This window comes from Sclerotinia sclerotiorum, genomic scaffold (genome assembly GCF_000146945.2).
Source record: "Sclerotinia sclerotiorum 1980 UF-70 scaffold_24 genomic scaffold, whole genome shotgun sequence".
NCBI classification, from domain to species: domain Eukaryota; kingdom Fungi; phylum Ascomycota; class Leotiomycetes; order Helotiales; family Sclerotiniaceae; genus Sclerotinia; species Sclerotinia sclerotiorum.
The window spans coordinates 465,773-484,955 of NW_001820812.1; the positions used below are offsets into that span (position 1 = coordinate 465,773).

General features: G+C 42.9%; 10 protein-coding genes across 10 annotated transcripts; 4 read left to right on the forward strand and 6 right to left on the reverse strand.

Moving 5' to 3' along the window:
- Positions 1–1,533: 1,533 nt before the first annotated feature.
- Positions 1,534–2,160, forward strand: SS1G_13351 (hypothetical protein; the record flags this gene model as incomplete). The annotated part of the gene is made up of 3 exons (XM_001585784.1): positions 1,534–1,608; positions 1,698–1,839; positions 2,024–2,160. 3 exons carry the CDS (start codon positions 1,534–1,536, stop codon positions 2,158–2,160), a joined length of 354 nt encoding a protein of 117 aa, XP_001585834.1.
- Positions 2,161–2,473: 313 nt separating this feature from the next.
- SS1G_13352 (hypothetical protein) lies at positions 2,474–3,330 on the reverse strand (the record flags this gene model as incomplete). The annotated part of the gene is made up of 3 exons (XM_001585785.1): positions 2,474–2,555; positions 2,608–2,712; positions 2,771–3,330. The coding sequence occupies 3 exons, from the start codon at positions 3,328–3,330 to the stop codon at positions 2,474–2,476; spliced, it is 747 nt and encodes a 248-aa protein (XP_001585835.1).
- A 507-nt stretch (positions 3,331–3,837) lies between these two features.
- Positions 3,838–4,767, reverse strand: SS1G_13353 (hypothetical protein; the record flags this gene model as incomplete). Its single annotated transcript, XM_001585786.1, has 2 exons — positions 3,838–4,511; positions 4,578–4,767. The coding sequence occupies 2 exons, from the start codon at positions 4,765–4,767 to the stop codon at positions 3,838–3,840; spliced, it is 864 nt and encodes a 287-aa protein (XP_001585836.1).
- Positions 4,768–5,019: 252 nt separating this feature from the next.
- On the forward strand, positions 5,020–7,960 carry SS1G_13354 (hypothetical protein; the record flags this gene model as incomplete). Its single annotated transcript, XM_001585787.1, has 2 exons — positions 5,020–5,044; positions 5,190–7,960. 2 exons carry the CDS (start codon positions 5,020–5,022, stop codon positions 7,958–7,960), a joined length of 2,796 nt encoding a protein of 931 aa, XP_001585837.1.
- Positions 7,961–9,020: 1,060 nt separating this feature from the next.
- SS1G_13355 (predicted protein) lies at positions 9,021–9,959 on the reverse strand (the record flags this gene model as incomplete). The annotated part of the gene is made up of 3 exons (XM_001585788.1): positions 9,021–9,398; positions 9,453–9,682; positions 9,737–9,959. The coding sequence occupies 3 exons, from the start codon at positions 9,957–9,959 to the stop codon at positions 9,021–9,023; spliced, it is 831 nt and encodes a 276-aa protein (XP_001585838.1).
- A 745-nt stretch (positions 9,960–10,704) lies between these two features.
- Positions 10,705–10,866, reverse strand: SS1G_13356 (predicted protein; the record flags this gene model as incomplete). The annotated part of the gene is made up of 2 exons (XM_001585789.1): positions 10,705–10,802; positions 10,857–10,866. The coding sequence occupies 2 exons, from the start codon at positions 10,864–10,866 to the stop codon at positions 10,705–10,707; spliced, it is 108 nt and encodes a 35-aa protein (XP_001585839.1).
- A 628-nt stretch (positions 10,867–11,494) lies between these two features.
- SS1G_13357 (predicted protein) lies at positions 11,495–11,839 on the reverse strand (the record flags this gene model as incomplete). The annotated part of the gene is made up of 2 exons (XM_001585790.1): positions 11,495–11,553; positions 11,617–11,839. 2 exons carry the CDS (start codon positions 11,837–11,839, stop codon positions 11,495–11,497), a joined length of 282 nt encoding a protein of 93 aa, XP_001585840.1.
- Positions 11,840–13,281: 1,442 nt separating this feature from the next.
- Positions 13,282–14,208, forward strand: SS1G_13358 (predicted protein; the record flags this gene model as incomplete). Its single annotated transcript, XM_001585791.1, has 3 exons — positions 13,282–13,519; positions 13,578–13,798; positions 13,858–14,208. 3 exons carry the CDS (start codon positions 13,282–13,284, stop codon positions 14,206–14,208), a joined length of 810 nt encoding a protein of 269 aa, XP_001585841.1.
- A 558-nt stretch (positions 14,209–14,766) lies between these two features.
- On the reverse strand, positions 14,767–16,242 carry SS1G_13359 (hypothetical protein; the record flags this gene model as incomplete). Its single annotated transcript, XM_001585792.1, has 3 exons — positions 14,767–15,453; positions 15,510–15,573; positions 16,163–16,242. The coding sequence occupies 3 exons, from the start codon at positions 16,240–16,242 to the stop codon at positions 14,767–14,769; spliced, it is 831 nt and encodes a 276-aa protein (XP_001585842.1).
- An 824-nt stretch (positions 16,243–17,066) lies between these two features.
- SS1G_13360 (hypothetical protein) lies at positions 17,067–18,441 on the forward strand (the record flags this gene model as incomplete). The annotated part of the gene is made up of 6 exons (XM_001585793.1): positions 17,067–17,210; positions 17,278–17,314; positions 17,369–17,460; positions 17,512–17,894; positions 17,951–18,003; positions 18,155–18,441. The coding sequence occupies 6 exons, from the start codon at positions 17,067–17,069 to the stop codon at positions 18,439–18,441; spliced, it is 996 nt and encodes a 331-aa protein (XP_001585843.1).
- Between the last annotated feature and the right edge of the window lie 742 nt (positions 18,442–19,183).

Below are 19,183 nucleotides of genomic sequence, written 5' to 3' on the forward strand. Positions count from 1 at the left end.
TATTAGACATGGCGAAAAATGATTGCGCGTTTCGCAGTAGAAATCTTTTATATTGTTGGAAGTTAACGTGAGATTAGATAACTACCGGTGATTGTTTTTGTATTTTCACAAAAGCTATTTGTGAAAAGATAATTGAATATTCAGTATTGTATGGTAGATGCGATGGGATTGTGTGATTTTATTTGTCGAGTATATGAGCTGTAGTAATGATGAGGAAGTTTATTCATATAATAATATAATTGTGTTAATATATGTAGGAGATGCGTTCAAGATGTGATGACAGTATTTGGAAACAAAATCTGGCTGAAAAATCTCTCTCTCGTATATATTCTTCCGATTTCTATTCAGACTGACAGTGTCTTTTTTCTGCCCCACCAGATCTTGTTTGCTAGGTCAAGTGTCAAAGCTATTTTTTACTCCCGCACAGAAGTGGCCAATGATAGAAATTTATCACATAATCAAAGTCTACTGCATATGACAGGCGCTGAATCAATGACGTTAAGGAGAGGCTAGACCTCTAAGCAAAAAGATGGATCTCTGCCTGCGGCCTTGGAATTGATGCATATTGGAATGAACTATTTCTAACATTTTATGCCCGACGACGTTTCCATTAGTTTAGCCACATAATCTGGCTCCAAAGTTTCTTCTAAATCCTCCACTCTTCAATGTTGAAACACACCCCGCGTCTTGCTTCGTTGAAGAAATAAACGGTAGTATTACGAGAAAGTTATTTCGACCGCAGAAGAACTTTCGGGTCACTTGGATAACCCCACGACACGACAAAATGGACAAAAATTGTATGTACAGGCTATTAGTGCACGTTTTGATGTCGATGTGGATATTTCTGACTCACATGCTATAAGAAAGCGTGGACTATTGAGCAAGCGTAAATTTCCACCGATACCAGGGGAGGTTCGAGCTTTCATATTAGACCATCCAGAAATAACAACAAATACTTTTCCACGTGGTCTTGGAGGGTGCACCAGGGAAGTATTTGGCGATTTTATGATATGTCAAACCATAGAACTTCCTGAAGCCGATAGTGAGAATGGATTAAGCATAAAGCTATTTCATGTGACTTTGGTATCCTTTCTCACGGAAGTGAGTGAAATTTGTGAGATGAACCTTCATTTTCTGTGTGTAAATATGCTGATGATGTGATATTATAGAATTGTTACTTCTAGACAATCAGCCGTGGGCAAGAACAGGGGCACAACCCCAAGCCGCGAGCTATCATAGTGTTCTTGAAAATGCTCTGAAGAGTCCATCACCAGAAAAACTAACAGACGAAGATCGCTTGAAAATGAGGCTAGAGAAAGAAAGAGTAGAATATATAAAAAGACTAAAGGAAGAAGCACATCATAAGAGGGCGGCGGATGCAGAAGAAGAATAAGCAAGGAAACGAACAGAAGAAGAGCATGCGAGGACACAAGAAGCAGAAGAAGAGTATGAAAAGAAGGAGCCGAGGCGCGTAATGCTGAAAAGGGGAAAGAGCGAGCATAATCGCCTCTGGCCTCCCACAGAAAGAGCCCAATGCAAGCGATAAAGTTCAAGGATGCTATAAGCGGAAAATACATCCTCCGATTCCATTTAGTGTCAACATGGGCTGTAAGTCAATCGTATTGTTTCTTATATTCAAAAACTACTCATTATATTTTGAAACTTCGAACATTACTTATTGATCGTCAGCAATTTAGGGAATGGAAGAACGACTAAAACAAGCTTTCCTCCATGATGATGCGCTAGGTCCGCATGTTAACGAAGGTCACTACGATCTCGTTGGTCCTGAAGACGAAATCACCCTTCCTCAAGTCTGGGAATTTGTCGTTGAACCTGTTGGTCCGTGTCTATGCACATGTGGCCCCTGCCCGGACTAGAACAACCTAGATGGAAAGCAGGGGCTCCAAGACCGCCTCATCCTCCTCCCTCACCTCCACAAGGACGTCGTGCTGGCTTTTTACCGGGTCTGATGAAGTAATAATAATAGTGGACCCGCCAATAAAGACTAACAAACGACGAACAGGAATGAGCGAGAAAAACAAGCGTGGAACGAGTTGTGGTGTCAAAATTGGCGGATCGGCAGAACTAATTGAGGAGCTGGGGTGGGTCAGGGCCCTTGGGACAATCTTTGGTGTGAAGCCAGGCATACAAGTGAAGTAACAGAGTGAGAGAGTAGTTCGGCGTCGAGTACGATGAATCATTGATTGATTGCCTGATTTGGATCTAGAATTGTAATGCTAGGAGCAACATTCTCGCGAAATATGTGCACAGCCAAAGAAACGTTATCATGGTTAATGTGTACCTGTTTGCACTTGCAGTTGTGATTGGGTATAGAACATTTCGGGGGAGCATATGGAGCTTGGAAGATAATGGCTGTATGCATTTATTTTATGTACAGAACCCTTTACTATACACTCTTAAACGTTGAACCTGATAGCATTTTGTCGCTGCTTGAGCATTACTTTTGTGGTGGTTATTGATTAGCTGGGGCACCACCGTCGCGGTTAAAATATGTCCACTGTCCTTCGACAGGCTTCTCTTCGAGATCTTCCCATCTGAAGTATCATTAGTCTCCACCCATGAAATCGGTCATAGCATTTAACTTACACCTTGGCCTTTAATAAGACATCAGCGAGTATCAGTTCGCCCTCGGCAACTTTAATAACTTCCTCAATCAATCCAGCACCAATTTTATTCTCAATTTCCTCGATTCTTCACTCACATATCAGTACCTGTGCATTTTCGTGTTGAATAGGGAACCAAAACTCACTGCTCGACATTCAATGCAGGCTCATTTTCCCAGACAATTTGTTTCTCATCCTCACCAGGTCTCTCTTTAGCCAAAACACTTTGTCCTTTCCTCTCCTGTGTCGTCCTCACACCCTCCAACTCCGCACTTCCCTCCTCCCCATCCCACTCCTCCTTACTCCAATCAACCTCTTGATCGATCTTACTCTGCACGAAAACTCTACCTCCAGCATCTACTTTGACATGTCTTCCCTGATCAAAATGTACACCACCCTTTGGAGTGGAGAAAACCTCGGGATGCGCAGCCATAGTTTCTTTCGCTTTCGCCGCCCATTCTTCAAATCCAGCTGGCACAACCGCTTGCACAATCTTTAAGCGGTGATTGGTGAGGGCCTCAGTGGATTGGCGATATAGGGATGTAGAGGGAAATTCCTGTAGTTTATCGAGAGTAGAGGAGTAAAGGTAGAGCAAGGCGGAACGGGGGGAGGGATGAGTAGTAAGACCAGTAAGACCGGTTGGAGTGTAGGGCTCGAGGTATCTAGCAGGCTTAACGGCTGCAAACTGCCGTAATGTGCGACGCATGGTGGGCAATCTCAATGGGTGATGAAATTGTTAAACTGTCGTTATCTTGAAATGAATCGTGACGTTCGAGATATCTGATATCTTGAGCTTTGAAGCTCCGGCTAGTCTAGGCGGGCGTGAATGTGTGCCGGACTTTTAAGGATTTTAGAAATCGGGAAGGCTTAATTGGTGCGTCATGCACTGGACAAACCCAATCAAATCTGTGGCTGTGCTACGAGTACATGGGATCAAATTACACACTTGAACGTTCATCATCGATAGAAGCTAATATTTAATATAAAAATGTTTCTTCTCTTTTCTCGTAAACATATCTTCTTTTAGAGCTTTCCATGTACAAAATATTAACACAAGACTCATAGGAAAAAGATCTTCCACTGTTTTACCATGAAAACCATACGCCATATGATACAAGGACCGTTGGTATATAGAAGAAAGTAGCCTCAAGAACGCCCCGCTCCATATTCATCCCCTAGTACAAACACCTGTCATAGAATGGTCTCGAGTGGATCATCTTTTTCTTTTGCTTTTCCTGGTAGAAGATTGTGCCCTGGATTTTTTCGTATCCGCTCCCCTAGGTCTTGTTGGTGTTCCATCAATACCTTCATCGTGTTCGTCATCCTCATCTTCGTCGTCTTCTACTCCATCCTCCGCGGTTGCAACGGTTGCAACGCTCTGCTGTCTCGAACTCGATTCCGCTTTCGCCTTTCCCGCCGCTCTATTAGCGCTTCTTCCAGCTCTGGTAGATTTTGGTGGTGAACTCTGGGCAGGAGGTGACGTTCTCGTCTCCGTCGTATCAACGGTACTTCCTCTCTCCTTTCCTCTCTTCCTTTTCCTGCTCGTACCATGGACCTCTGGCTCTGGCGACTCCTTTGGTTCAGGAGTCTCCATTAACCTCGGGGGTGATGAAGGAGCTTCACTTATTTCTTCATCAGTCCGCTTCCCCCGCATGAAACACATCTCTCCATAAACGTTGTCGGGTAATGTGAATTCGGGAAATCGGTCTTCAGTATCCTCTTCGTAATCAAATGAATTCTCCCGATCGTCAATTACATCCAGATTGTAACAAGTTCGTAACTTTTCCCAGATTCCGGGTATCCGAGTATGCGGCTCGACGCGGGGATCATAACCGTGGTTTCGCAGATGTTCTGAAAGTGCAATCATGCGAAAGTGTTTGTGCATGCCTAGATTAAATGGTTAACCCCTCTGATCCGCTGGACTGTTGGTCCTAGTTGGATATATAGTCTTACCAGCTGGTTTCCACTTGACTATACCTTTGAATAACGATGTTTCTTGTTCATCCGTCCATGGGTCTTTCAAAATATTATAACTTGATTTTGGGGGTTCAGCCTTTTGAGGAGTATCAATGGCCATTGCATCTTGATCTTCTGCTGGCGTCGAAGCAGCTCGTGTACTTCCTTTCTTCTTTTTCGGGGGCATTTCGATGGTACCACGAAGTGGAAGGGACTCGTTATTATTAAATGTTGAATTGAAGGATGCCATCAAAATATCAACCAAGCTTGCCCAGCCTCACCATCAGCCTTTTGTGAGAATTGCACTAGCGGTCGCTGCTCAGCCACAGACGCGATAAGGCGCGTCAAATAATTATCTATCGCCAGCCGCCAGTACCAAGTAGCAATTGCCATGTTCTAAATATATATATCCATATATCCATTGCGATGTCAAAAATGAATGACAAAAAAGACCCGGGCGATGTGTTTGCTATACCAGACCTTTGGGATCTATCTAAATGTGTTGATGATTTAGTGCAACCAAATAGTCTTTTTTCAGACTTTAAGCTCCCTGGTTCGTTCCAAGCATCTGGGTGGAGTATGCAGATATATTGAGCTAACAATCTACAGTCATTGACCACAAACTACCAGACGTCGCAGAACAGTGTCAACGTGATGATTTATTCTTTGGTACACCAGAATTATCCATAGGTTCTACAGAACCAAGTGATCCAACCCCTTTTCAATCTGATGAGACTTCCGGCGATGTCTCTTGCAACGAATTTGTGGGACAAGATGAAGCTGATGACTTTGATATATGGATGATACAGGAGCAAGAGCCATTGCAAGAGCCTGTGAACTATCAATCATGGGATTCATTTACTGTTGAGAGTTTCAAAGAACCTCAAATGGCCTATTTGACCGAAGCTGGAACTCGAGTCTTTGACACGGTATTAACTGCTGAACATGATTTTTTGAAGGTTGGGAACAATTACCATGATGTAGTGGATTCGAGAATATTTGCTACTTCAGTCCTCGCACTAGGTTTGGGCAGGAATTCAATGTTCTTCACATGGGATGCAGAAAAGCGTTCATTTACCGCGGCCCTTCAGAAGTTCAGGATCTCTGGTCACACTGCACAATCTCTCAAAAGCTTCCTGGCTTTATTCTATGACTGCGGAAATATAACCAAGTTCCTTCAAGACTTTGTCGAGAAAACCTACTCGTTAAAGAAATCACCAGGTCGAATTGCCTTGGCCGAATCTATTTCAATTGTGATTGCAACAATTCAGTCACAGCTGAATGTAAGCTCTTCCGATTATGAGAGCGTTTTACAGCTGCAAGCGTTATTTCGACCGGCTCATTCGGTTCTTACATGCTTCAAACGATTAGTAAGGAAAACGCTACCAAAGAAGAGCGATGAAGCAATACTGTCCACACTCTTCGAAGAAATTCAACTTTTGGAACATAGGACAGACACCCTCAGAGACATTCTTCTCGAGATACTCTCTAGGGTATCAATACCTTGGCTTGAGTTCGCCGGTGAATGGCTTGGACTACAAAGAGAGATTGGCTTACCGCTGACAAAAGATGGTCCTGGAAAGTGTTTTGTGAAGGTCGATAACAAGGAGTGGGTGGATGAGGCTGGTCTCGAGTTGAATGAGCCTGACTTTATATTGGACCATGAGAAGATTCCTTCATTCATGTCGTTTGAAGATGCACAAATAATGTTTGAAGTGGGCAGGAGCCTTCGAATTTTGCGGACCCACCATATAGATCATCCCCTATCGAAAATGAAAGTGGTGGAATCCGTTGCACCACCAGCTCTTGAATGGAGATATTCCTGGCAAGATATCCTGGACATAGAAACCAAATCCTTGAAATACGAACAAGATTTGACCGCTGCACTTCGCACGTTTTCGGAATCACACTCAACGACGAAAACCACAGCTACCGAGTCCAAGTATGAGCTCTTTAATTTCGATCTAGATTTCTTCGGGAAACCCGAAGAAGATATACAAACTCGTGTTATGGCATCTATCAATCATTTAAATTCGAATTTGAAGGAACCTCAAGCTCCGTTCAAGCTTAAAAAACTTTTAGAAGCCTGCCTTTCATCAACGTCTGAGGCTTCACGGGAGCATGACTCGATATTCTCCCCGCCGATCTCCTTGGCTCCTTTACTCTCATTTAATCCAATTATTTCTGCACAAGCTCGAGTAGTGAATGGGGTTTGTATGCAATTGTTTTTCAAGTCTCATGAACTACGGAGTCACCTCTCTTTACAGAAAGACTTTCATTTGCTCGGAAATGGTGTTTTCTCAAGCCGACTTTCTCATGCGCTGTTTGACCCAGAATTAGAGAGTGCAGAGAGACAGAAAGGAGTGGCTCTATCTGGTGGATCCATGGGCTTGCGACTTGGCGGCAGAGATACATGGCCACCAGCGAGTTCTGAACTACGACTTGCATTAATGGGCGTCCTGACGGAAAGTTATACATCATATCAACCCATAAATCTTTCTTCGATCGGTGGGTATCTCGAACGCCAAGGATCTCTCCCGGGAGACTTGAGTTTCGCCGTCCGAGATATGTCTGAAGAAGAAATCGAAAAGTGTATGGACCCTAATTCTATTGAAGCTCTAGATTTCCTACGACTTTCATACAAACCCCCGGCACCGTTGGAATCCATATTGACTCCCGTCATTCTCTACAAATATGATCAACTTTTCAAGCAACTACTGCGCACCCTCAGAATGCTATACGTTGTTTCAGCACTTTTTCGTGATGCTACAGATAGGACATCCTCTTGGCGGAGTATTGATCCCTGTGCGCGGAAGTTCCGCATCGAAGCTCATCACTTCATCTCCTCGGTTTGTGGATATTTTTTTGACACGGGAATCGCATCAACTTGGCGTATCTTTGAGAAAAAACTGGATGAGATTGAAGAGCGTTTGAACTCTGAGGACATTTCGCTCGGTCAGAATGAGGGACTCGATAAGCTCAGAGACTACCATGAACGTGTACTCGACAAGATGTTATTCGCCTTGTTGCTGAGAAAGAGACAAAAACCAGTCATGCAACTATTGGAAGAGATATTCAGCATAATTTTGCGGTTCTCGAAACACTCGCGAGAGAGGGCTTTGGGGACTCGAGGTGATGTAGGGGATACAGGCAGAGATGAAGATATTAGAGTATTGTATGGGAAGTTTAGGAAGAGGGTAGGAGTTTTCATCACTGTTTGTAGGGGATTGAGTGAAAAGAAGGGCTATGGTGAGAAGATCTTCGATACGCGGCCAAGGAGTGCAGGCTTGTTCGACGCTGCAGATTTAGCAGAAGAAAATACTGTTGGGCAATTGGTGTTACGATTGGAGATGTCGGGATATTACCTGAGTGGGATATGATCCTCTGACGTGAGAATTCCAAATGACCATTTTAGCCAATGTTTTTACATCCCCCTCCACGTGATACATTCCATGATATCAGTCACCCACTTACTTGTCCTATTTGGAGGTATTCTAATAATCCTGCACCAGAAATGAAAGCCCTGCCTCTGACAATGAGCGAGCATGTTCCAAGTAGTGACCTAGTGATCCCAAGCGAGAAAGAGGGAAAGCGCTTCGTTTGATGCACATCTAAGTCCTCTATATTTATACTGGTAGTGTGACCAAAAGGGTGTTTATAGACCAGCAATTGTATTTAACTTAGAATCTACAGGTGAAGAGCACCTGTAGATGGGGATAGCTACTCTATATATACACAAATGAATGGCCTAGCCGCAATGGCTAGGCAAAAAGAAGTCATATTTATTCCTCCAATGATCTTACTTTACCGATAACCATTGATACCTAGTACTTGTCCGGATCTGATCCTCAGGTCACCTAAATCGCATACTAATCTCGAGTAATCGTATCATGTGTGGACATGGTTAATGTACCTGAGGTTTCTTATATAATAAGGGTGGGAGGAAAGCAGGGATTTCCGTCACAGGTAGTGAAGAAGTCATTATTGTCGATTTTTATTGTATTAAGATTTTAAATTTTTAAACTTATATTGAAGAATATCAATTAAATTTATGTAGATTATATTTGATTTAGTTTATAGATAATATTTAATACATGTTTTTATTCATAATTTAAATATAAATTCTATATAGTTTTGGAAAACAGTTTTTTTAAAAAATTCTTTAAAAATATAGTAAGTTTGAAAAGAATTGACAGAAATAAATTCGCCCGGTCTGTGAGCTTCTGCCCTTTCAAAAGTTTGGAGGTGTATTACTTAATTACTTGTGAACGATAGCAACATATGTGCCTCAGTTTATTTTACTTTGATAAATGCAATTGACACACTGATATCACGACGAGAATTTGTAGAAATTCGTAACTGTGCCTGTATCTTAGCATAATAGCAATCAATAGACATCGTTGTGCCAGCTCACTCAAGAAACCAAGCCCAATGTAGATGCTAGTGATACGATTCCCAATCCGACGAATCAATCTTCCCAAAAACCTCCTCAACTGCTGCGGCATAAGGTGAGCCCTCAGGACACCAGATAAAGCGCTCGATTTGTGGAAAATCCTTGTAGGAAGCAGTTTGATTGACATAGCGATAGCAAGAATTGTACTGCTTAGCCCATTGCTCCAGCTTTTCCCAGCTGCGACACATTCTCACTTGACCCATACCAGATACTGGAATATTATCTGATGTTGAGTAACGTGGTGTGTCATCAGCGTTGCAGAGAGCTTCTTGACGTAGTTGATCTACACAATGAATTACGTGTTCCCATCGTCGTGATTGTGGTCTTTCTTGCCAGAACTCCATGAGAGATATGTATACTGCGCGCTAGACGAAATTATAAGCAATGCAGCGAAGACGTGGATCAAGTTTAAAACCTACCACGCAATGCAATGTGTGATGCCCATTCAGTAAGTAAACACTCTTACTCTTATCCCACACAAATCTTTGAGACGGATGAAGATTTTTGTCTGAAACGAAGCCGTCCGGAACAGCTATCATTCCAGCATCAATATTGATAGCTTCCCACACCTCATTCCGAAGGGTTTCATTTGAATCAGTATACGGACTATCCTTTCCCAATGCAATTGGGTAGTCTCGAGCAAGTCCCGCTAATAATGATCAGAGAAAATTAAAAACTCATTAGGGCTATGGCAAAATCTTACCATATTGACTCAAGCCATCATTGATTACTGTCTGATTTCCTCTAGAATGCCATGAGGAGAGGAACCAAGTAAATATATTCGAGGCGATGAAAATGAAAACGAATGGATACATGAAATAGTTTTTATGGCTGCAATTTTTCGACTCGGGTGGTAATCTACGCTTTTCGGGCTCCGAATCGATATCGGAACTTTGGAGCTTCTCATATTTAGAGTGGCTAGCCATCTGCTATCTCAAGATTCTTGGAACTATTGTCAATCTCAAGACTTGATTTCGAGAGCTTCAAAAAATCCAGGCGGGAAATTGAGAGAATAGAATTACGGCGCACCTAAGGAAACATTAAAAGAAGCTAGAGGAGGAGCTTATCTTTGTCGATGTGCAACGGAATGCACATGACCGGACTTTCGATCCTTCAATGTAAGGTCTAGGAGCTACTGCTTTAACTTTTAAGATACATGTGCTTGAGTGGGGTGGGTAGCATCAAAGTTTTCAAGGTAGGCAAGTGCAGACTCACATGCAGCTAGGATATATTTTGATTGTTTCATTCAAATTGTTTGGACGAGACTTTTGACAACAAAAGAATTACATAATAACTCGTTTATTTTCTACTTTTAGCCAAGGCTCGCGTTGCTACATTGACTAGACCTCAAATGAAACTAGGGAGTGATTGGATATATTTAACTGAACGTAGCATGGTGCTTGATAGCACAACACAGAGTTTCAATTGTGATGTTGAGAAAAACCATCATAAATTTATAACACAGAGAGAGTGTACATTGTAAAGTGTATCCACTTCTACACTAAGAAAAAACCTTCACTGGACTAATTCTGATAAGCCGGTATTTTGAAGCTTGCTGATGATAGAAACCGCGCCACCAAATCGCGAGAAGTGGAGAAGGACAACCTAGTGAGCTGATTAGCATAAATGATGGAACGATATATTCGTCTTTGCTTACATTTCCGGATATGACTACTCGATTGAGCAGTTGGAGCACCCTTCAAAGGCAGCTCCCATAGTGGGAACTGCAATGTTGTGGGCCTTGGCATAATCGAGAAGACGATCGCGTTCTGAGAAAATCATTAGTCTTCTGCTGCGATACATTGTCTGAAATAGCGACTTACTCTCTACCATGTTGGGAACGGGCAGGGCATTTACACAAGCAGCTAGGAGAATGCTTCCCGTGAGGAATTGAATTATGTACCGCATGCTGAGCTGGAAAATTACAAGAGTTGTAAAAGCTTTGAGGATTGAGATGCAGATATTAATCCTGTATGATGCTTGATTTATATAATAGTCACCCATGCATTCCCCTCCTGAGATCCCTGCTTCTATCCAACTCAGAGCCTGCGATGTTGTTCAAGAATTCCCGTCTGCTTATTGCAAGTAACACATAGATGCTTTTAATATCCTGAGCTGTCTAGAGTTTTCAGCAAGGGTAATCGATTGGTTAGTATCATGTCCAACCTACGTAGGTATCGACTAGCAAACTCCCCTCATCGACCTAATACTTACTCTATGCACTTTGAAATAGACCCAGTAGCGGAAAGACACTGCAGCGCATACATGCTATATGCAGCCTATCTCGAGCTCGTGCGAAGGTTGTCCTTTACCAAGAACCTTCCTCTTCTTACAATACAATTGTTCCTAACCTAAGGGCGTCGGCTTTCGTACCCTTCTAGAACCAGTCAGACGTGTCAATTGAACAACCCCGGGTCTCCTTTGGGAACCACTCGCATGAGAATACAAGCCCAGACCCGAATCATATCCCCATCCTCAGAAGAGCAGAATTTCCGGCTTCATGCGAGGTAGCGGCACAGTCTTGAGCCATGTACGCATACAGTAGATCAAATGTAATTGATGGCAGTATATTATGACACTAACGTTGCGTCGCGAATTGCGAGCGACCCTGCTGTGGATGGCTGACACGGGGGCATATCTGTGGTACATGGTTAATCATCCAGGCCATTGACGGTAAATGACATTCGGGACTGAAGTGGTGGCAATGCTTTGATGCTTCGTAAGACGTGGGGTGGAATCTTTGTTGCTGTGAAAAAGCGAGCCACTGAGCATGCGCCGGATAAAACGATGTTGTATTGTCCAACATGTTGGTGATAGTATTATTATCTTTGATTTGCTTATGACTTACGCCGAGTTACATTGGCCAAAGTGTCTAAAAGTTGAATTGTGGAGAAGGCACATCTGCAATGCAACATGTTTGAGGGGGATGATGAGATTATAATAGACTTTTTCCTTATTTCCGGTCGTTTCGGCCAAGAGATTTTCAAAGATATAAGGTTATCTATTTATCAATTTGTTGGTAAGGTTAGGTAATAGAAGGTGCAGATGCACATAACCTTAGGTTAATATACAATATAAGATTACAATATATTATGGAGTTGCCTTAACATACAGTACCCGTGCGGTCACCAAGTTTAAGGCTCTCCACTTTTAAATAAGCATATACCACAAGATGGTAAATTGGGGAGTGTAAGAGAATAGGGCCCATATATAAGCCCACATGTGTATAAGGGAGTGGAAAGCCCTAAGCAATACTCTATACATACTCTACCTATTTTAGATATTATATAATACCCACTAATACCCTTGTCGCTACCAACATGTGAGAAACTGGCGCATCCTTTCTTTGTGTTCCCGGTGTTGTCTGTCAGATTGCGTTACCGTCGAATGGATTGTAAGTATCGTATAAAGGAGCCTATGAAATTCGTGTGTCATAAAGTCAGTTAATCTGTTGGTGATAAAGTTGCAGATGCATGCACAATCGTTTGAAGTTGCATTCCCGAGGGTGGCTGCTTACTTATACTTAGGTAGGATTCTTCAATAAGCTTTGTTGACATGAATGATCATCTAGACTAATAAAAGGCGATGTGAAGAAAGAGCCAGGGCGTTATTCGCGTAAAATGATCCTTCCATTCCGGATACTTTAGCCCCTCCACTTATTATCAGGAGTGCTTGGCTTATCACTACAATGCACCAGCCAATGCACAGTGCAACGTCGATTGATGTGGATATAAGGTTACGGAGTAGAGATAGAGTCGTCTCACCAGGGTACCATTCTGTCGGGTCAATCTCCCGCGGGAGTAAAGCTTGCGTGTGAACGATATGCACGGGATGCACAGGATGCACATAATATTAATTAATGCATTAAGTCGTCTTGCTTAGAATCCTCAATGTTTCTTATTTCCAAGTCAAGGAAATACCTCGGGGCCGACGAATGCTGACAACTATAGCTAGCAGATAGATGTATAGATGTATACACCAGAATGGGCTCACCGACACTACCTCAAAATTACCCCACCGGAGCTGGAAGGATGTGGCCCATTAGCTACCCCGCCCCCGGCACTCCACAAAGTATCCAGTAATTGGACCAAACCACGAAAGCCGAACTGTGTCGAATGCTTCTTCGTAGCTACCTATTCAAGTAACCTAACTAACTTACTACCTAACTAACAATTAAATTCCCTTCAGCTACAATGTGGAGTATCCTTCCCATCTTCATTTACCAATACTTCCAAATTCTCTACCATCATGTCTGAGGGAGTCGGCCTTCTCTCAACATCAGCGGAATTTCAACTAGACGATGCGGAGAGTCTCCAAGAGAAAGAATTTGAGCTTCGAGGCGTAAAGAGCTCTAAGCCTAGGGTTTCTTTTGGATGGTGGCCCCTGTATCTCGCCATACTTCTTCTATCTTTGATCACCAATATCGCTCAAGTTTGGCTGTGGTCTCAAGCACATCGAGCTGCTAGTGTGTGCAAGCTTCCATTAGGTACTGGCATTCTCGACATGCTTACATCGTTTTGAGGCGCTAATCTGGAATTATTTAGCGGGATTAGAACCTAACATCGACGTTGATTTTGGGGAGAAGACTGCCTACGGTGATCTTTCTGACCTGGCTGCTTTGGATAAGCTATGGTTATCCATCGACACCAACCCTGGAGTGGTTGCCCTCCCTTTTGACTACCATCTGGGCAGTACCGATGCTTTCCCATGGGACAACACGAAAGGACTATACGTGATGAATAGCTTCCACAGTATGCACTGCCTGGTACGTGCAATCATTTCGTATGGAGGGAAATAAGAAAGCATACTGATGAATAGTAATAGCAAGCACTTTATGGGTACGTGCGAAATTGCGATTCTGGCGCGAACCAAACACAAACATTAGAACATGCTGTTCACTGCCTTGACGTCTTGCGATCAGAAGTTATGTGCACAGCAGACGATACTCCCCTCTCATTTAGATTCCAGGAGGTTGTTCAGGCTGAACGAGCGCCAAAAAGGAAATGCAGAGACTGGAACAAGTTAGTCGAGTATACAACGGCAAATTCAGCCTGCTTTCGCCGCTATTCACCCAACGATCCAAGATACAGTACTCTTGACGAGTACCTGTTCTGCCCACCCAATTCTCCATACAAGGCATTGGTTGATGATTTTTTGGCGCAGGACTTTGAATGAAAATATGTTTTGGCAGAGGACCTGAATTATGACGAATATAAGGTGTGGTATATAGCATCAGTTATGATAAGTTCACGTACATTTAGGATACATTCTAGCTTAAAGCCTAATGTCATTTAAGATTCTCCAAGATTGAACATGATATCTATTGCTTCATTGTGTGACACATACTATAGTGAGTTGTTGGGCGTTTAGAACTTTTTTTTTTTCTTTAATAAATCAGATTTGTTATAATTTTTGATCATCCAGACTATAGTTAGGTACAGCAACATCGGAAAGAACCAGCCGTCCTTCGACCACGCTCGCTTTGAATTATTTTTCAATTGATATCAACACCGGAGAAGAGTTCGAGTAAATTCAGATTCACAATACAAGCGGGAAGAGACATGGCAGAATTGATAGTATTTTCAGTGTGCATGTCATCATCAAGAATGCTATTTTCACAACAAAGCGCACTGGACAGGGAATATGTTCGTTCAATTACAGGTCAGAAAGAATAAGATATGGAATGTTGCTAAACTGACCCGTGCCAACTTTTGACTCTGATAATAAGTGATTTCACTCTATGCGTTGGGCGACAAATTCGATAAGTGACACACCAGGCTCCATCCAAGCCCCATCTTGGGCACCAAACGACATCTCCTCGAATGTTCGGATCCATGCCTGGGTTTCCCATTTTGTGCCTGTCTCACTGCCCACTTGATCCCATAACTTTGCAAAAGACTCAGGATTGTGTCGGTACATGGGAACAACCAGTGACTTCAAAGTAACCTCCTGAGCCTTGGGATTTCCAATTTGGTTGCCCACAATCATTGATCCCGGTCCCTTGGTAAAACCAGTAAGCTGTTTGCAGCAATTGATCTGCCCATCCCAGTCCCATTGATGAATCACTTGCGTGATTGATATTATATCGATCTGGCCTTTTAATTGTGTAAGTTTTCCTGATTGAGACACGATATCCGCTTCAATGAAATGGGCTTCAAATCGACCTCGATCACGAAACATTTCGTATCCAACATCCCAGTGGCTGATGATGTCGACTGCATACAATTTATCTGAGGGAGCTCCATCGTAGACAAGTCGTCGCAAATCATGGCCAACGAAACAGCCCACATCCATCAAGGTCTCACCAGCTTGTACCCGCTTCAGAATATCAGGGTAAACGGGGTTTCTGCACAGCTGGGGTACAAGCCATGCGCCGACTCCAGTGCAAGGGTACGCACGAATATCCCATGCTAGGTCACGCTAGATTCTGAATTAGCAGTTGAGGTTAGGCACCACTTGAGTGAAAGTCAACTTACAACTCTATGAACATGCTGGGACTGCTGCTCAGGTGGAATATGGCTGTACTTTTCGAGGAGCTCTCTAGTCTGGGATTCAAGTTAGCAAAGTGTGATAGTAGACGCATGTGAAGGAATAAAAAGCGGTAAATTACCTCGGGAACTAGCTTTTCATCGATGTTGGGATGATAGAATGGAAACTTGGCCCTGTCTACTGACTTTGTGTAGGCGGGCTCCGAATATTCCTGATTTTCAATTTCGGAAGGCATCGTGTAGAAGGCGAAAACTGTACGTGAGTTCTGTTATTGAGCTGTGGCAAGTCAATTTAAGGGCGAGATATCAAGACACACATGGCGGGGGTATTATTTTCACTTTAATAGTGATTTAATGATTTCCCTCTGAGGCACATGTACACAATAAACGAACATCCATCGGCCGGATTCTTCCCCGACACCGCGTCTAAGCAGGCCAAGTCGGGAAATCGGTACCTGAATCTAACGGCTTTAGAGAAAACCGTAAACTCCTCCAATAGGGAACTTCATGTCATCAGAATCTTCACTTCTAACGGACTTTCCGAAAAAAAAAGAGCCGTAATCTATGGTATACCTAGGTAGGTAGGTAGGTAGGTAGGTAGGTAGGTATAGCACACTCATAGGATCTTACATAAAACTAACGAATGCTGTAATGCGGCACGGACGGTGGGGGGTTGGAGACTAGTGGACATGCCCCATGTTCCCCACTGATAGAAGTTCATCTAGAATCTCTAAAGCTTAATTGCCTAGTATAACCACCTAGGTAGTAATTACCACTCTGATAATAATAATTATACCTCCGTAGTAGATTGGATGATTCTACTATAATCACACATAAATGTCCAGGATTTGTAAGAGATAAATGTTAAAGGAACTAGTCGGGCTTTTTCGGGTTCAGTTGGTTTACAGCTTCCCAGAACGAATATACTAATACTACGTGAACGCGAAACTGGCCATGTTAGTTCGACCTTTAATGCTACCTCACTCTAATCGCTGACATAATACGGCGATAATAGTAACATAACTTTATTATCTCCCCCCTTTGTTAATCTTACTTATTAGGCTAAAGCAACTCACTAAATCCCTTACAGGGGCGGCTAATCCCCCCGCGATTCCTCTTTGGCCTATCGCATGATCTTATGCGGACATAACCTCCTTCAGTCGATCTTTTCCCAGATCCGCCACACGTTAATGGCTTCCAGTGACATGCTTTCCTGGCCGCAGGAGGATTACTATTCTCGACAAGTAGCATTGTACCAAAATCGAACCACCAAGCATCTAGTCTAAATGGTAGTTTATCCCATGCGCCGATAAGCCCTAGTATGTTACCCTGACTGTTCAAAACACAAGGTAACGGGGGGACAAAAACTCTAAGATGAGCAAATTCCTTCTCACCTGCAGATTTTGACACCAAAAGATTCGCCTAATATATCAGCTCTTCCCCACTTTCTTACCATCTGTCTGTAGGTATTAACAACAAGTTTCAGGCAACTCGGAATTTACGATCGTCGAACCTGGCACTTGACTTCTAGTCCTCTTGGCTATCATGTCTCCATCTCAAGCGGGTGTCTACACGGTCTCTGCTATTCTCATCTGTGCTTCTGCTTTTGCGGTGGCTCTAAGATTTCGTGCTCGACTGCTTAAGCACGTGTCATTCGAAAGCGATGACTACCTCGCAGCATTCTCAATGGTAACTCCTCTTTAACATGTATCGTCTTCAAAGAACGTGTATAACTGACAAATTTTGTGGCTTGTAGCTTTTTGTATGGGCGCTCGCCATCGTCTTGATCATCGGTTTGTTTTCATGTCCTTGCAGAGTCTTTCCCTAATCTGATGTCTTCTTTACAGGAGCTGCGAGAGGCAGTTTAGGTACACATACAAAGCTCAATCCGCAAACTGGTGGAGTTATTCCAACATGGCATGAGATTGATACGTCCAAAGTGAGCCCAGAAATTGAAACTGTCTTTTTGCTCTTGTACTGACCGATATAGCTTGCCGGTATCTCTCAACTTTTGATCATTCCAGCTCTCGGTGCGCTTAAATTGAGCGTTGTTATGCTCTATCGCCGAATATTTGTCGGTAAAACTTTCAACACAATCTCTATTATCGTTTGCATTGTAATCGTAGCATGGACGATATCCTTTTTCTTCGCTACTGTGTTCGAATGCGGACGAGATTTAGGATTACTTTGGCACAGTCTAAAGACCTTCAAAATGGATTGTGGAAAATATAAATACATTCAGCTTGGCCACGCCGCATCGGATGTCGCAACTGACTTAATTGTCCTTGCACTTCCTTTGCCCGTGATTTGGAATCTTCATATGACCAAGGAGAGAAAAATCGGTCTATCGTTGATTTTCTTGCTGGGTCTACTGTAAGTCAGCTCCATTAATCATCCGCTCGCGAAGTTTTCTTTCTTACGCCTTCAAGGTCAACAGCAGCTGGCACCGCTCGTCTTGTTATTGTGGCGGAAGATATTTACGGTCAGTAAAAACCCAAGTTTTACGTCATTGGCTTTATTTTCATTACTGAATTATACTCTATAGAAACTACGACAGGTTCGCGGGACGTCAGAGGTATGTGGAGAAGAAAACAAATATATACTGTCATTCTTATTCTAACTTATCAATCTAGGCGTCGAAACAAACGCCATGGTATGGTCATATGTTGAAGTAGGTGTGGGTGTCGTGGCAGCTTGTCTGCCAACTCTAAGACCAATCTTCGGAAGCCGAACTCCAGAGAGTTTAGTGAACAGTGTGCGGTCGGCCGTAACCCTCAATTCTTTGACTTCCTCAAGAAGGCGGGCTTTTGCCAACGAGTCTGGCATTGACGGAACTGCTTCAGAACTTAAAGATTATGAAAGGCTTACCCGTGAACGGTCCAATCACGAAGCTGCTTCTACGAGAACTGAAGAGCCTTGAATGATGCACATAGAAAGGCTCGAATATCCGATTTGCCTGACGTTGGGACCAGTACACAACATAAGGGGAACGAAATCATCAGCATTAGGGAGGACTAGGAAATCATGTAATATTTAGATTAGAATTTAGCTGTGATTCGAGTTGGGTAATCTTTGAGTTGGAGATTAATTTAAAATTTTGTAGAAGCAATTTAGAATAAAACTGACATGAAAACATGTGTAGCTCCAAGTAGCTCAAGTCTTTCAAATTTCGCATTTTTATTTGCAAGAATTCATCGTTTCACTTGGCACGAAGGTGGCATGAAATCTTACCTGCAATGCTGTAGTTGCATTTCTGCATTGCAGATCTATGCTGAAAACCTTGTTTCACCTAGTCTCTTTAGATTCAACGAGGAGCAGATGGTTGATTTCGTCTGAAGGCAAAGATTACCAATATCTTACGCACATCCATTGCCGAAATAGAAAACTCAAACTACCTGCTGCATTTAGCTTACCGTGTGTCGAAATATGCTGGGGTAGTATTCCTTCAATGTATGAACGCCACCAGCGAATATGGTACACGCCTCTCACAATGAATAAGCGGATTACATCTCATGTCAGCGGAGATTATTACCAGTTCTGTCGTATGTCCTCTGATCACAACTGCTTACAAGGAAGCGTACAGAATCCTGTGTAGGAAGAGTTCGAGGCACAGTTCTGTAATGTCACCTTCTTGACATACCCTGGGTTTGAGTAGGTTTGTT